The 15,108-nt window shown below is 38.2% G+C and overlaps 1 protein-coding gene, 1 non-coding gene and 1 pseudogene across 2 annotated transcripts; all 3 read left to right on the top strand.

Annotated features, from left to right (window-relative positions):
• Window positions 1-5,584: 5,584 nt before the first annotated feature.
• Window positions 5,585-6,455, top strand: LOC121781878 (transcription repressor OFP8-like). The gene has a single exon (XM_042179576.1). It carries the CDS (start codon window positions 5,653-5,655, stop codon window positions 6,352-6,354), a length of 702 nt encoding a protein of 233 aa, XP_042035510.1. The 5' UTR covers window positions 5,585-5,652; the 3' UTR covers window positions 6,355-6,455.
• Window positions 6,456-7,478: 1,023 nt separating this feature from the next.
• Window positions 7,479-7,551, top strand: TRNAF-GAA. Its single transcript has one exon. It is a non-coding gene; the product is annotated as a tRNA-Phe (tRNA).
• A 1,566-nt stretch (window positions 7,552-9,117) lies between these two features.
• LOC121780615 lies at window positions 9,118-13,044 on the top strand (annotated as a pseudogene).
• Window positions 13,045-15,108: the final 2,064 nt, after the last annotated feature.

Genomic DNA, 15,108 nt, shown 5'->3' with positions numbered 1-15,108 from the left:
TGGTTGGGAATAAGAACCGAAGTGAATAAGTTACCTCGTGTCCGTCGGGAGCGATAAGTAGAATACCAGCTCCACTTCCCGTCTTATTCGAAGCTCCATCTACGAATCCAATCCAACAGTCCGGCGGCTCTACTTCGGGTTCCTGGGGCTGTGTTGGTTCATCATTGGTAGGGCTTTTCGGTTCGGCAATAATAGGGATTGCTTGATCGAACTTTGCCTCTACCAGAAAATCTGCCAAGGCTTGTCCCTTGATGGCTTTCCGAGGTAGATATTCTATTGAATGTTCTCCCAACTCTATGGCCCACTTGGCAATTCTGCCTGATGCTTCAGGCTTAGTCAAAACTTGCCGAAGTGGAAGATCGGTTAAGACGCATACCTTGTGAGCATAGAAATATGGCCGCAGTCTCCTTGCTGCATTTACTAATGCCAGAGCAATTTTTTCCAGAGGTTGATACCTTGTTTCGGGACCTCTTAATGCTCGGCTTGTAAAGTAGATAGGACGCTGCTTTAGGCCTTCTTCTCGTACAAGTACCGCGCTAATGGTTTGATCTGATGCAGCTAAATATAAGAATATCACTTCGGCATCTGTTGGAGCAGAGAGAATAGGGAGTTCGGCTAAATAACTTTTGAGTTCGTCAAAAGCCTTTTTCTGTTCGGCTCCCCACTCAAACTTTGGTGCCTTCTTCAAAACATTGAAGAACGGCAGTTGCTTCTCGGCTGCTTGGGAAAGGAATCTATTCAGTGCGGCTAGACATCCAGTTAGCCTTTGCACATCATGTATGGACTTCGGCATTGCCATGTTCTGAACAACTTGAACCTTTAGGGGATTTGCCTTGAGTCCGTCCTTTGAAACCCAACAACCCAGAAACTTTCCCGAATCTACCAAAAAGGTACATTTTTGGGGATTGAGTTTGAGGTTGGCTTTTTTGAGCACGTCGAGAGTTGATTTGAGATTGTCTTCGTAATCCGAAGTGCTTCTACTTTTAACAACTATGTCGTCAACATAGACTTCAACCTCTTTTCCGATCAGGTGCCGAAATAGCTTGTCTACCATCCTTTGATATGTGGCTCCGGCATTCTTTAAACCGAATGGCATCTTTTTATAAGCAAAAATGCCGAAGTCAGTAATGAAAGCCGTTTTTGAAGCATCATTCTCATCCATTAAAACTTGGTGGTATCCTTTATACAAATCAAGAAAACAGAAAATTTCGAAGCCTATCAAAGCTTCTACTTTTTTATCTATGTTCGGAAGGGGGTAGCAATCTTTAGGACAGTGCTTATTTAGATCGGTAAAATCTATGCACATCCGCCATCCTCCTTCTTTTTTCTTGATCATCACAGGATTGGCCACCCAAGAAGGATATTTTACTTCGAATAATACATCCGCTTTCAGTAATTGGCGGACTTCGTCATGGATGACTTGATTTCTTTCTGCCGCAAAGAGTCTTTGCTTCTGTTTTATAGGCCGGACTGAAGGATCAATATTTAACCGATGTGTAATTACCTCGGAAGACACTCCGGTCATGTCCAACGGAGACCACACAAAGACATCTTTGTACTCTTTGAGGAGCTGGATGGTCTTTTCCCGGAGCAGAGGTGTTCCCGCGAAACCGATCTTGACCGTTCTGCATGGATCATCTTCGTATAACTGAACTGTCATCGAGTTCGGCTCCGGTGTGACTTCGGTCATTTCGCCTGCCTCTGACTCCGGCTGCTGTGATTGCGATGCTTGATGGTGCCGATCTGATTGCTCGGCACTTTTAAGCGCAATCTGCAAACATTCTTTTGCTCTCTTTTGATCACCTCGGATGACTGCAATCCCTCCTTTAGTGGGGATCTTGATTGTGAGGTGATAAGTAGAGCAAATGGCCCGAACTGTGTTGAGTCAGTCTCTTCCCAGGATGATGTTATACGGGGACCGAGCTTTTACCACAAAAAACTCGATCATCGTACTGGAGCTAGTAGGCGCTCTTCCCACCGTAATCGGAAGGCTGATAGTACCTTCAGGGCGGGTGTCTTCCTGGGCGAAACTTTTCAGAGGAAGTGGGGCCGGACTGAGCCGAGCTGGATCCACTTCCAGTTTATCAAAACATTCTTTAAAAAGAATGCTAACCGACGCTCCTGTATCCACAAACACTCTGTGGATCAGTTTGTTTGCCACTCCGGCTTGAATGACAATCGCGTCTTGATGAGGAGAAATGGCCGGGACGGGATCTGCATCTGAAAACGTGATTACTTCATCCTTTTTCAGCCTTTTATGCATAGGCTCCTCTCGATTGACGCCTCTGCGTTCTGCTTTTAGAGACGACTTAGTCTTCCCGGCTGGGAGAGCGTCAATAGTCTGGATTACTCCGTCATATTGCGGCTCGTCATCGTCTTCGGGATCCTGTTGCCTTTTAGGATCCTGAGGAGCGCAGTTCGCACCTCTCTGTTTCTTATTCTTCTTCGGCAGCTTGCTTTGGTATTTTTTTAACGTCCCTGCTTTCACAAGAACATCAATACCTGCTGCCAAATTTCGGCACTCCTCGGTATCGTGACCGTGGTCTTGATGGTAGGAGCAGTACGTATCCTGACTTCGGCGCGTGGCTGATTTCGTCATCCGCTTTGGTTTTTCGAACATATCAGAATGCAGTTCGAAAATTTCCGCTCTCGACTTGTTCAATGGTACGAACTGAGCGGGCGGTTTCTCAAGATCGAGACGTGGTCCCAATCTGCCTTGTACCGGTGCCCTTTGAATTCTTTCAAAAGGAGTTCGGCGAGGAAGCCCCTGATCGCTATGATCGGGCTTCTTTTTGTCTCCTCTGGATGAGCTGTCTAAAGACCGTTTTCGACGGTCTGCCTCATCGGCACGAGAAAACTGGTCCGCAATGTCCCACATCTCTTGAGCTGTTTGCGGACTGCACTCAACGAGCTTTCTGTAGAGAGCTCCGGGCAGAATTCCATTTTGGAATGCCGAAATGACAAGTAGATCATTGAGATCATCTACTTGTAGGCATTCCTTGTGGAATCTCGTCATGAAGTCGCTAATTTTTTCATCGCGACCTTGACGTATAGAAAGCAGCTGAGCCGAAGTGATTCGGGCTTCCGCTTTCTGGAAGAATCTCCTGTGAAAAGCATCCATTAGATCTCTGTAAGATCTAATGCTCCCTTGAGGGAGGCTGTCAAACCACCTTCTTGCGTTCCCGATAAGCAGCTCGGGAAACAGCTTACACATGTGAACCTCATTGAGACCTTGGTTCGCCATATTATACTGATAGCGTCCCAGGAAATCATGAGGATCCACTAACCCGTCATAAGTCATTGACGGAGTTCGGTAATTCTGTGGCAATGGAGTTCGGGTGATATCATCCGAAAATGGAGTCTTCAGCGCTCCATACATGGCGAATCCGACATCTCTTCGGTATGGTGGAGATGGAGTTCTCCTGTGATTTCGGTACCGAGGAGGAACAGGAACATGTCGGTGGTGAGGATTCTTTCTCCTGGAAGATGCGACACTACTGCGGTAGTGGCTTTCACGTCTGGAGGGGGAGGGAGAATCCGCTGTTTTCTTCTCCGGCTTCTGGCTCTTTTGCAGGAATGTTAGGAACTCATCCTGCTTCTCAGCCAAGAACGACTTGACAGCCTCATTCAAAGCGAGCTGCTGGGGAGGCTCGGTGCGATGACTTTTTGAGTGGTTTGTTCCTTCACCGTGAGAACTGGAGGCAGATTTCTCCCGAGGCTGTTTTCCAGACCTATGGGCTGGACTAACTTCCTCACCTTCATCACGGACGGAAGTATGGGCATTATGTGATCTGGTACGCATTTTTTTTTTTGGTAGAAAAGGATCAAAAACTCGCTTTTATCACAGTTTTGGTTCTCTGTTTCCCACAGACGGCGCCAGTGATGATGTGGCGAATTTTTGATGGGAATAAATGCAAGTAATAAATGATCACAACACGGGAAATTACGTGGTTCGATTTACTGAGGTAAATCTACGTCCACGGGAAGAAGAGAGGGCAAATTTGTATTGCTTGGTCTCGCTTACAGATTACAATACTGATTCGCTATAAGATTCAGGATCTAGAGAGCTTAACCCTCGTCTATCTGATCTATGTTCTATTTATACATTCGAACTAAGATCGTGGTTTGCAGCCCTGGTCGTGGGGTTGATAACTGCTTAATACCACTAAATAGATCGTGGGTGTAGTGGAGGTCGTGGAGATCCTGCATGGGTCCACTATCTCCTTGTTCGGTCGAATACTGAGACCGAACTGCTGAGACCGAACTGCTGAACTTTGCCGATCAGCTTTTGCCGATCTGAGAGTTGAGCTCGATTGGTCGGCTTTTACCGAGCTATGGGCTGTGACCGAACTCTTTGGTTGTGCCGATCTGAGAGTTGAGCTCGATTGGTCGGCTTTTACCGAGCTATAGGCTGTGACCGAACTCTTTGGTTGTGCCGAACTGATACTCTTTCTTGGGTTTTGGGCTGATGGGCCGTCACTGCTATTGGGCTCGCAATTATTGTTTAGTTGTTTAGTTCGTATCCCATCAAGTAGGTTTGTTAGTTGTAACAGTGCCTTCAATAGCGGGGAAGTATCTACTTAGTTATAATTTCAATTTGAATTTTGTTGATGTGTGTTTTGCAATCATTGCATACAAACAAAAATTGAGTTAAAAGAAGTATATTCAGGTAATTAGGTAACAATTTGTTTCGTACGTAAAATGAATGAAAATAGATATAAATAAAATAATTGTACTACTTGATTTGAATTTGCTACTAATTTTCAATATTAATTATCGTGAATGCTAGTTAATCAATGATCATTTTTATTTTCAAGGGGCAATTGCTGATCATTAATATGTGTGGTTTATGTAATGATGTGTTGATAAGGGATTTTTGGAGCATGGCGTAATGTTGACTAATCATTCTACTAGTACACGCATTCATATTATACATGGATTTCATATTATTTAAACAAATTTCCAATATACACAAAAAAGTAATAACAAAATATTTCCTGAGGGGTTTCAACTTTCAATTAAGCATTAATAAATATTCATCGGAATAATACTGACAAAATGTCACCTAAAAATTATTAACATGTCGTGAGAGTATCACTCGACCGAGCTGTGTAGAGCTTAATTCACAATAATTTTATGTTCAGGCATTATTTTGCTTCAATTATTCTTGCATTTATGCCTTTTGTTAGCTACGGTTTCACATCAGAGTATGTATTATGTAAACTTCAAACGTGTGTATATTATATGTTTGAGATGAATGACATATTAGATCGTAGGTATATCTTGAAAGACTTGAAATTTAAATAAAGGGCATTAATCTTAAATACTTTTTGGAGTTATTTATTATTAGCTACTTGAGAATATTATACGCAACTTATATTAGATGCTTCATAAAATAGTGTAGTATAGTAAGTGCAGTAATTTTTAGAAAATAAATAAGCATTCGCTCCTTTATGTGGTTGAACTTTTTCAATGATTCATCATCTTTTACCTAACCTTAGTCCACCAAAATTATACTACTACTACTACTATATATACATCCCATATGAAATAATATTAGAGCATTCAATTTCAACACCTCCTCTCTCCCTCCCCCTCTCGTCTCCTATATATATAAATCGAAATAATTTGATAATTTTGAAAAAAGCAGCCATGGAAAACCACCACCACCACCACCACCTAATGCTCAAAATCTCTCGCCTCCTCCCTTCCTCCTTCACTTCTTGCCACTTCACAAATCTATCCGACGTGGCACACTCCTCCATTAATCCCACCACCAAACCCTCCTCCACCAAAACCGCCGATGATAAGCCACGCGCCGCCCTCTCCTCCACCTCCAACAACGCCCTGTTCACCAGCAGCGACGACCTCGACACCGACACCTTCTTCAGCCTCTCCTCCATCTCCGGCGACTCCTTCCACCTCCGCACCGCCTCCACGCGCTTCAAGCACATGGCCAGCATCGACGAAGCTGCCTTCCGCTCCTCCTCCTCCGCCGCCGCTGGAAAAAAAATGCCGATCAAGGCCGACGACGAGCTAGGATTCGACCACACCTCGACTCAGCTCTACTACGGCTCCGCCGCCGGGGGTTTCCGGCGGCGGCGGAGGAGGAGGAGCCGCGGCGGCGGGGCGTTGATGGGGATGGGGGAGAGCTACGCGGTGGAGAAGAGCACGAGGGATCCGAGGGGGGATTTCAGGGCGTCGATGGTGGAGATGATCGTCGACAAGCAGATGTTCGCGGCCGCCGATTTGGAGCGCCTGCTGCGCTGTTTCTTGTCGTTGAATTCGGCGGCGTATCATTCTATGATATGTGATGTTTTTTCGGAAATTTGTCAAACTTTGTTTACAAATTAATTTCAAATGTTTTTTAAGGATTTGTTTTAGTAGGAGTATGTAAATTAATTATTTGCGTGTTTTTTTTTTGTTGTATTAGCTCTTTCTAATATAATAATAATAATATCTCATTACTGATTTGTTTAAATGGCATTAACATATAAACTACGAAATGATACTAATGTGAGTGTAAGTCTTAGAAAATAGTGTTGTTTTCCAGTTTAATTTGGCATACTTCAATATTGATTTTTTGTTGCTGCAAGATGATATCTGCAAAAACAATGTAGTTATTTAGAGAATTGGAGCCATTACAATTTGCAATACAATCACAAATGCAAAATCCTATTTAAACTATTGAATACTATACGGCTTGATTAAATGTTTTTTCTTTAATCCTACTTTCAATTCGGAAATAATTATGTTTAATTACCTCGAGATTGTGTAAATGTTGCTGCAGAAAGTCGCATTTAAGCCAAGAATATGCAAATATAATTGAATGAAAACTACCATATGATATTTGTATAAAAGGTTGCTACATGGGAAATTTGGAATTGTGAAATTTTTTAATGTGGGGTACGTATATACTATCTGAATGGTTTGCACATTGGAATACTTAAAAAAATTGAATGTATATAATTAATGTTGCAAAGCCCAAATAAATGTTAACACTTAAACCAGTAAAAAATACTATATATATTCAATACGCGCACAAAATTATGCTTACAATAAAGTGAAATAAATAACATCCAAATTCCAAACAGTCGTGGTAGACAAAGAAATGCTCCTATAAGAGAAATGCCATGTAAATAGGATTTCTTTTACACGCGATTCTCCATTCCACAATCTTTTACTATTTCTTAATAAAACCGTTGATTAACAAATCATGATTAATTTTAATAAAAATATATATCTACCAATAATCATCAGAATAATAATTTACTAACTAAAAAAAATGGGTCAGCGCATATTATATGCTTTCTTCTCATACTAGTAATAATATAGTAATATTGGGCTGAATTTCAACTTTCAAGGGGGAGAAAATTGTTCTAATTAGGGAAATGGGCTGCGATATTACTATTTAAATATTGATGTTTGGGTATTGATTTCTGAATACTATAAGAAATGGAATATAATAAAATACAAGCGCGGGGATAGCTCAGTTGGGAGAGCGTCAGACTGAAGATCTGAAGGTCACGTGTTCGATCCACGTTCACCGCATATTTTTCCATTTTTTTTAAAAAAATTTCAGTAGATTATTCTATTCACTTTTTATTTTAGTATTTCCCTTTTCCTTATTTTATTTCGGTAGATTATTGTATTTATATTAACTTTTGTTTTAGTATTTCCCTTTTACCTTATTTTATTTCGGCAGATTATTGTATGTATATTACTTACTATTATTTTAAAATTTTGCATCTTAATTATATACGGTGAAGTTTATATAGTAACTATTTTATGATTTACGCTCGGTTTAATTCAACAATAATTTGTATGAGTATTCTTTGTCAATCGTATTTGGAGTATACGTTTACGAGGCATATCATTTACTCATCTAATATTTCATGAATAACAACAAATTTTAGGCTTATATTTATTTGCGTATTGTAATATATTTACAATCAAATATTTTGGTTGTGGTGTTAATTATTACTCCACAATTTTAGGCTTAAATATTATATTGGTCGAGATGTCAATTTCGTGGCTCATTATCTTGTTTGATAGTGTTTCAGTTATTTCAATGAGATAAAATAAGATTAATTTTATCTAAGATTATAATTAGATTTAAAATGAAAGTAATTCAAATTAATTACTTTTGAATTACGTTATTCTTATAAATTGTTAATTATGATGGTTTTATTATGCACAAAAGTGTCTATTAAATATTCTCCCATATGACAATAATACATCGTCCACTCAAATATCTCATTTCCAAATTCCTAAATCACATGAATATTTTTGTGAACGTGCAACATTTGAATTAGATAACATAATATAATCAGTTAGGGCTGATAATTCGGTCATCGGTTAGTCGGTTAACCGATGACCGAACCGAACACCTCGGTTCTCGGTTAACCGAAACCGCCCCATCTCGGTTATCGGTTAATTTCGGTTCCCATCTTCAAGTGTTGATCGGTTATCGGTTAGAACCGATAACCGATCGGTGTGACCGAATTTAGGAGCGAAAAACCGATTAAATACCAAAAACGCAATATAGCGCAAGTGGTGGCTAGGCTGGGAATTTTTCGTATGAAATGTCCAGGGATCGATCCCCATGAACTGCAAAAACTTTTTTTTTTTAAATTCGGTTCCGGTTCGGTTAATTGGAACCGAACCGACCCTATTCGGTTAGGAACCGAACCGAACCGAGGCCAATTCGGTTTTGGTTCCGGTGCTTCAATTTCGATTTCTTTTGATTTCGGTTAACCGGGTATTCGGTTCGGTTAGAACCGAACCGACCGAATACCCTGCGCTAAATCAGTATTCAGTAGCAAATAGACTTCACAATCAAAATCCAATACCAAAAAACAGTAGCAAAATAGACCTAGCAATCAATCAATACAAATATGTTTGATTCGGTCCAGAAAAAAATCATTATAGGTGAAAAGAATATCGAAAATGATAAAGTTATGATATAGTAATAAATAAATTACAAAACTTACAACAATAATTAAAATTTGACTAAACTTAATAATTTTTTATACTCCAATTTGAACTATAATAGCAAATCTAATTTGTTCAAAGTTTGATATTCTTTACCGAATAGTGGAGTACTATTATGCTAGAAAATAAATTTAATTTTAATTCAATATCCAATTTCCGAAACTGTAATTTCTCTGCTTCTCCCTCTCATCCCTCCGCCGCCGTGCCTGCAGAAATCGACGCTAAAAATGGCGCCGAAAGCGGCAACCGCAGCGGCTCCGACCGTGCCAATTGAAGATCTCTTCACCTCCCTCAATCGGCACATCCAACGCTCCGAATTTCACCTCGCCGTTAGGGTCTCTGATCAAGGTATGTGACTCATTTCATTTGTTTACGCATTCAAATCAGCTACGAGATTTCGTATGATAAAATTGCGAAGCTAATATTAATTTTTATCTTCTGGTTGTTTTAATTCACATTTTAATTTGGCCTATGTTTGGGTTTTAGTTCTTTCGATTGCGCCGGGAGATGAGGATGCGATTCTGTGTAAAGTCGTTGCTCTGATAAAAAAACGACAAGATTGACGATGCTTTATCTGCAGTTGAAAAATTATCCAGGAAATCTCCAGTAGATTTAACTTTCTTCAAGGTACTTCGATGATTTTTTTTTGTGATATTGATATCGGATTTATTGTTTTACAGCTTCTTAATCAGTGTGTAGAGTTAGGTTCTGTAACTGTAAATGAATGCTGATTGCAGCTGAACGCATTCGAAAGTTTGGCTTATTTTACGTGGTGTTGTGTTCCTTTTGCTATAGATGTTCGACACTTTGCAGTCATTGTCAGGAGTTTGAAGCATTGATCTGAAAACAATTTTTGTAAACGTAAACCATCATCATTAGATTGTTTATGCCAGTCTACTGAGGTAAAGTGTACACAGATTAGTATGTTCAGTGATTTTGAGGATGCGATCACTCACAATATATATATGTATCTGTACATTTATATACATGCACTACTGTTTTCATTATCCACTTCTATCGACAAAACTAATAAAAGTTGCAATCCTGTGTATTTGTTCATATTTGCTATCGAATCTGAAGGTTTAGTAATTTGGAGGATGCATTTACAAATACATTTATGTAAACGGTAGCATTTTCGCTATCCTTACGAATGAAAGTTGCAATCATCTTCTGTATCTGTGCATATTTACCGATTTCAGCATCTGGGATTTTTTGTATGCATAAACTGTTTTCAGCTCTTAAAGTAGGATACTCAGGTTAACTACCTAAATTAGGGTCTATCTCTCATATATTAAAGCCCTTTTTCCTTTTCTTTTTTCTTCTGAATAGGCATATTGCTTATATCGACAAAATAAATTGGATGAAGCCTTGGTGTCTTTGAAAGGGCATAACGGGGACTCTGCAGCCATGTTGTTAGAGTCACAGATTTTATTTCGGTTAGGAAAAATGAATGCATGTGTTGATGTATATCAAAATCTTCAGAGGTCAAAGATAGATTCTTTAGAAATCAATTTTGTAGCTGCGCTGGTTACTGCTGGCAGAGCTACTGAAGTCCAGGGAACAATTGAGTCTCTCAGACTTAAACCAACAAGCAGTTTTGAATTAGCTTACAATGTTGCTTGCTCATTGATAGAAAGAAACGAGCATACAGACGCGGAACAACTTTTGCTGTCAGCTCGAAGGTGATATGCAATCTCAGGAAACTTGATTAATAATCAATTAACCAATTTCCTGTTCCATGCTTATTTTTCAGAATTTGATGTCGCATTATCATAACTCTGTAAATTTGAAACCGACAAGTGCGAGCTTTTATTTTTATGGTCCTGCAACAAGGAGTTGTATGGGGACATTGTATGGAAGTCAAATTTGATCTTTTGCCTTGGTTCAAGTACCTTCGTGTTCCTGCAACAAGGATTTGCAAGTGGACACTGTATGTGGGTCAACTATAGGAAAATAGATAAGAAAAGAAGACAATTTGTCATATCCACCCTCCGTCCATATCCTTACACATTCAAACGGAGAAATTGTATATTTTTTCTTTTCACTTCATGTTGGGAAAGTCTAGCACTACTTTTAAAACGCCTCAGAGACTTGCCTGCACTTCGCCATGATAACATGCAAATTGAGAATTTGTTTGATGCTTAAGCTGACACTTATCTCATGCAGAATTGGCCAGGAAACATTGATGGAAGAGAACTTACTGGATGATGACATAGAAATTGAGTTGGCACCTATAGCTGTTCAACTAGGATATGTTCATCAGGTTCTCAGCCATGTAATATTAGCATTCATTTTTTCCTTCGTTTGTCGGAGAGAGTAATTCAATGGGTTTTGAATGCGCAGGTGCTAGGAAACAATCCAGAAGCTCTAGAAGCTTACTCCACTCTTATCAAGAAAAATTTGGCAGACGAAACATCACTTGCGGTGGCAAAAAATAACCTTATTACACTAAAGGGCCCAAAGGATTTGTCTGATGGTTTGAGAAAGCTAGATAAGCTGATAGTGAGAGCTGAAGGACCTACCTTCTCTCTTGCTAGCGGCCTTGACTTAAAGCTGTTATTGAAGCAGAGGGAAGCGATATATGTTAATCGTCTGTTATTACTACTACATTCTAACAAGCTGGATCAGGTAATACATTTACAAGAGCAGTTCCTTCTCAGTAGATTTTGTGATTGGTTTAATGTTTCAATAATGTGTGTTACACTGGCAATATATTTAATTCTAATGTGGTAGTCAGATAATGCATTTTCAGAAATTTGTTTGGGATTGGTCTTACTTATTACTATACGATGAATTCATTTTCTCTTTATTTTCCTTATCTATTTTATATTGAGAAATTTGTTATCATATATTTCTAATGATTCTTTAGCTAATTATAAAAAGATATGCAGGCCAGAGAACTTGCTTCTGCACTTCCAACCATATTTCCGGAGAGTATAATGCCAGTGCTTCTCCAAGCTGCCGTGCTCGTTAGAGAAAACAAAGCCAATAAGGCTGAGGAGATACTTGGGAATTTCGCAAATAAGTGTCCTGATAAGTCAAATGCCATCCTGCTTGCAAAGGCACAGGTTGCGGCATCTGCTGGCCATCCTCAAATAGCAGCCGAGTCACTGCTAAAAATACAAGATATTCAATACATGCCCGCAACTATTGCCACCATTGTGGCACTCAAAGAACGTGCTGGCGACATAGATGGTGCTGATGCTGTATTTGATTCTGCAATACAGTGGTGGTCCAACGACATGACTGAAGACAATAAACTTGCTGTTATCACGCGAGAGGCTTCCTTGTTTAAGCTCTGGCATGGAAACAAAACCGCAGCTGCTCGCCTCTTTGAGGAACTCATCAAAAGCCATAAAAGCATTGACGCTCTGGTAGGCCTCATTCAGACTACTGCTCATACAGATGTTGCAAAAGCAGAATCTTATGAGAAACAGTTGAAACCCCTTGCTGGTCTGAAGGGAATCGATGTGGATAGTTTGGAGAAAACCTCGGGTGCAAAGCACATTGAAAATGGGCCGATTGCAGGCACCCCTGAGGCATACGAACAAAAGAACAAGGAGAAAACAAAGAAAAAAAGAAAGAGGAAGCCCAAGTATCCGAACGGCTTCGACCCTGCAAACCAAGGTCCACCAGATCCAGAAAGGTGGCTGCCAAAGCGGGAGAGGTCAAGTTATAGGCCTAAGAGAAAAGATAAGAGAGCAACACAGGTCAGGGGCTCTCAGGGCGCAGTCGCTAAAGAGGCTGCTAACACTGCTAGTTTGAAGTCGAGCCAAACGACTAACTCTAAGGGAACATCTCAGCATACGAGCACAGAGCAAACCAAGCCTTCCTCGAAGTCCAGGAAGAAATCGAGGAAATGATTAGATTCGGGTTCACAGAGCATAACATAAAACTTAATTAACTCGTCTTTGGATCGATGTCATTAGCCAAAATATTTTTTCGTATTTGTTTAATTATTACTTGTACTATATGCTTATACTGAGAGATCAAGCAGACCGCAAACTCTGTACTTCGAATTTATTTTCAAAGTGTAAAATATTTTTCTCATGTGATTTGCAGGCTATTATATAAGAAAAGCAAATATAAATATGATAGAGTTTGTTTACTTGAGAACTGATATTTTAATTGATTTTTGTTCATTTCTTTTTTCTTTTTGTGGAGGTAGATACTTAGCAGGGAGAAGAATATTCACTATGTAAAAGTTGGTTTTAGAAAAGTCGAACATGGGATTTCGAGAGATACTTTATATTCCATATCTTCTGATAGATGTGTCTCAATCATATATACTCCGTACAAGAAAATATTCCAAAATAAAAATAAAAACGACTAACTTTTGTTTGTTGAATAGTCTGTTTCCCGTGGAACGAAAAAAGGGATGCAAGTAAAAGTGAAAGAAATTGAGAGATAATATCTCACATGACTCAAATAAAGGGTAATTAAAGATAGACATGCATAGATATTTCACCATCACACCAAAACGCACGCACGCACATACACTACATTTTATATTTTAAACATTTTTAATCAATTATAATGGTTACAAATACAAAGGTTAGTCGTAGTAAATTTATGATATTTTAACCAAATTTATCTTTTCTTTTTCGATATGTATAATAAATTTTAAAGGTTATCATATAATTGGAAAAAACTACACAAATTGCAATATATAGTAGTAGTACAATATTTTGATCAAGAGTTGTAACTAACTAGGGACACCCAAAGCACTCTTTTTGCACTTTAAGAAGCTAGTTGCATGAAAAATAAGAATGCATTTGTTATTTTGTGAACCCTTGTAAATAAAATAAAATAAAATACAAAATGGTCTGTCTGGTCCCTAGAATAATAATTTCACACCAAAACACGCACTGAGAGGTGAAGAAATTGGTGGTGATCTGTATATTCTCTGATAATTTTAGGCATTAATGATATTATTATGTGAAAAGATGATGATGAATTCATGATGTGTCATTTTCACCAATCTATGTATTGATCTTTCCTTGCATGTTATGTATAAATGGCTTTCTTTCTTTTTGTACTCTCCACCCCAAAGATACTGGAAAAATTTGTGGGCCATTATGAAAAATGTAATTATTTCAACATGGGTTTTATTTATAGTCAAAGGGGATATATGTAGTTATATATGGTAATCTCATATGATATTGTGATTTTTGTAATGGGTTTGGGGTTGTCTATCTCATTTATGGGGTTTTTCAAATTAACATGTTAAATCCCATAAATGGGAACCCTACCTACTAGTGATTGTTTGGGCTTAATTTTCTCTGTTTAGATATGTTGATGTTGTTTTGAGTTAGACATGGGATGTGAATTTTTTATCATGGTCTACCATTTGGCATTTATCTATTAGTGGGTTTTCTAATGAAAGATTTTATTAAATCTTTGTCTATGCAATGATATCATTAAAAAAAACTTATCTTTTAATGATACAAAATCGGAACGCAATTATTAGTATTTTGATTTTTTTTAAATTAACCATGATTTAAGACACAAAAGAAAATAAAGTTGAGGGCAAATTATCTTAATCTTTTATTTTTTTAGGACGCTTCTATTGTGTGTCCCCTAATTTTATAGTTACACCATTAACAATAAGGATACTTTATAAAACGTTGGTGGTAAAATTAGACACAAAAATCAGCGCCCTTAATAGCATTAAAAGTGTCATCTAATTTTTTTGTTATAGTGTATTAATGTATTATCTAGAAATTTGATGTGGCATTTAAATAATACTCTCACCATCTCCTAGAAGTAGAGTTCTAAGGGCCAACATGTATTTTAATATGAAATTGATATTGTAACGGTGCTTCTTATCCAAAATGTGTTTCATAAATATGATCGGACCTAATGGGGTGTGATCAATTGCTAACTAATTATCAATCCAAAATTAAGGCTAATTTTTAACCATTAGATTATGAGATCTAGTTATTGATATAATGACAAGTAGATTATATTTTAAATTTAAGTAATTATTAAATAAAATTAAAGGGTATTAATATCAATTTTCTCTTATTAAAATTATTTCAAAACTTTAAATTTACGTAACTCACTCGATTTAAATTATTTTTCATAAAAAAATATATCAAATTAAAGGTAATT

Source organism: Salvia splendens, chromosome 20 (assembly GCF_004379255.2).
Source record: "Salvia splendens isolate huo1 chromosome 20, SspV2, whole genome shotgun sequence".
Classification (NCBI taxonomy): domain Eukaryota; kingdom Viridiplantae; phylum Streptophyta; class Magnoliopsida; order Lamiales; family Lamiaceae; genus Salvia; species Salvia splendens.
The sequence above is the reverse complement of the archived record's forward strand: the minus strand, read 5'-3'. Positions and strand labels throughout refer to the sequence as shown.

Excerpts from the sequence above, each read along its gene's own strand:
- LOC121781878 (XM_042179576.1), top strand. The coding sequence starts at position 5,653 with ATGGAAAACCACCACCACCACCACCACCTAATGCTCAAAATCTCTCGC.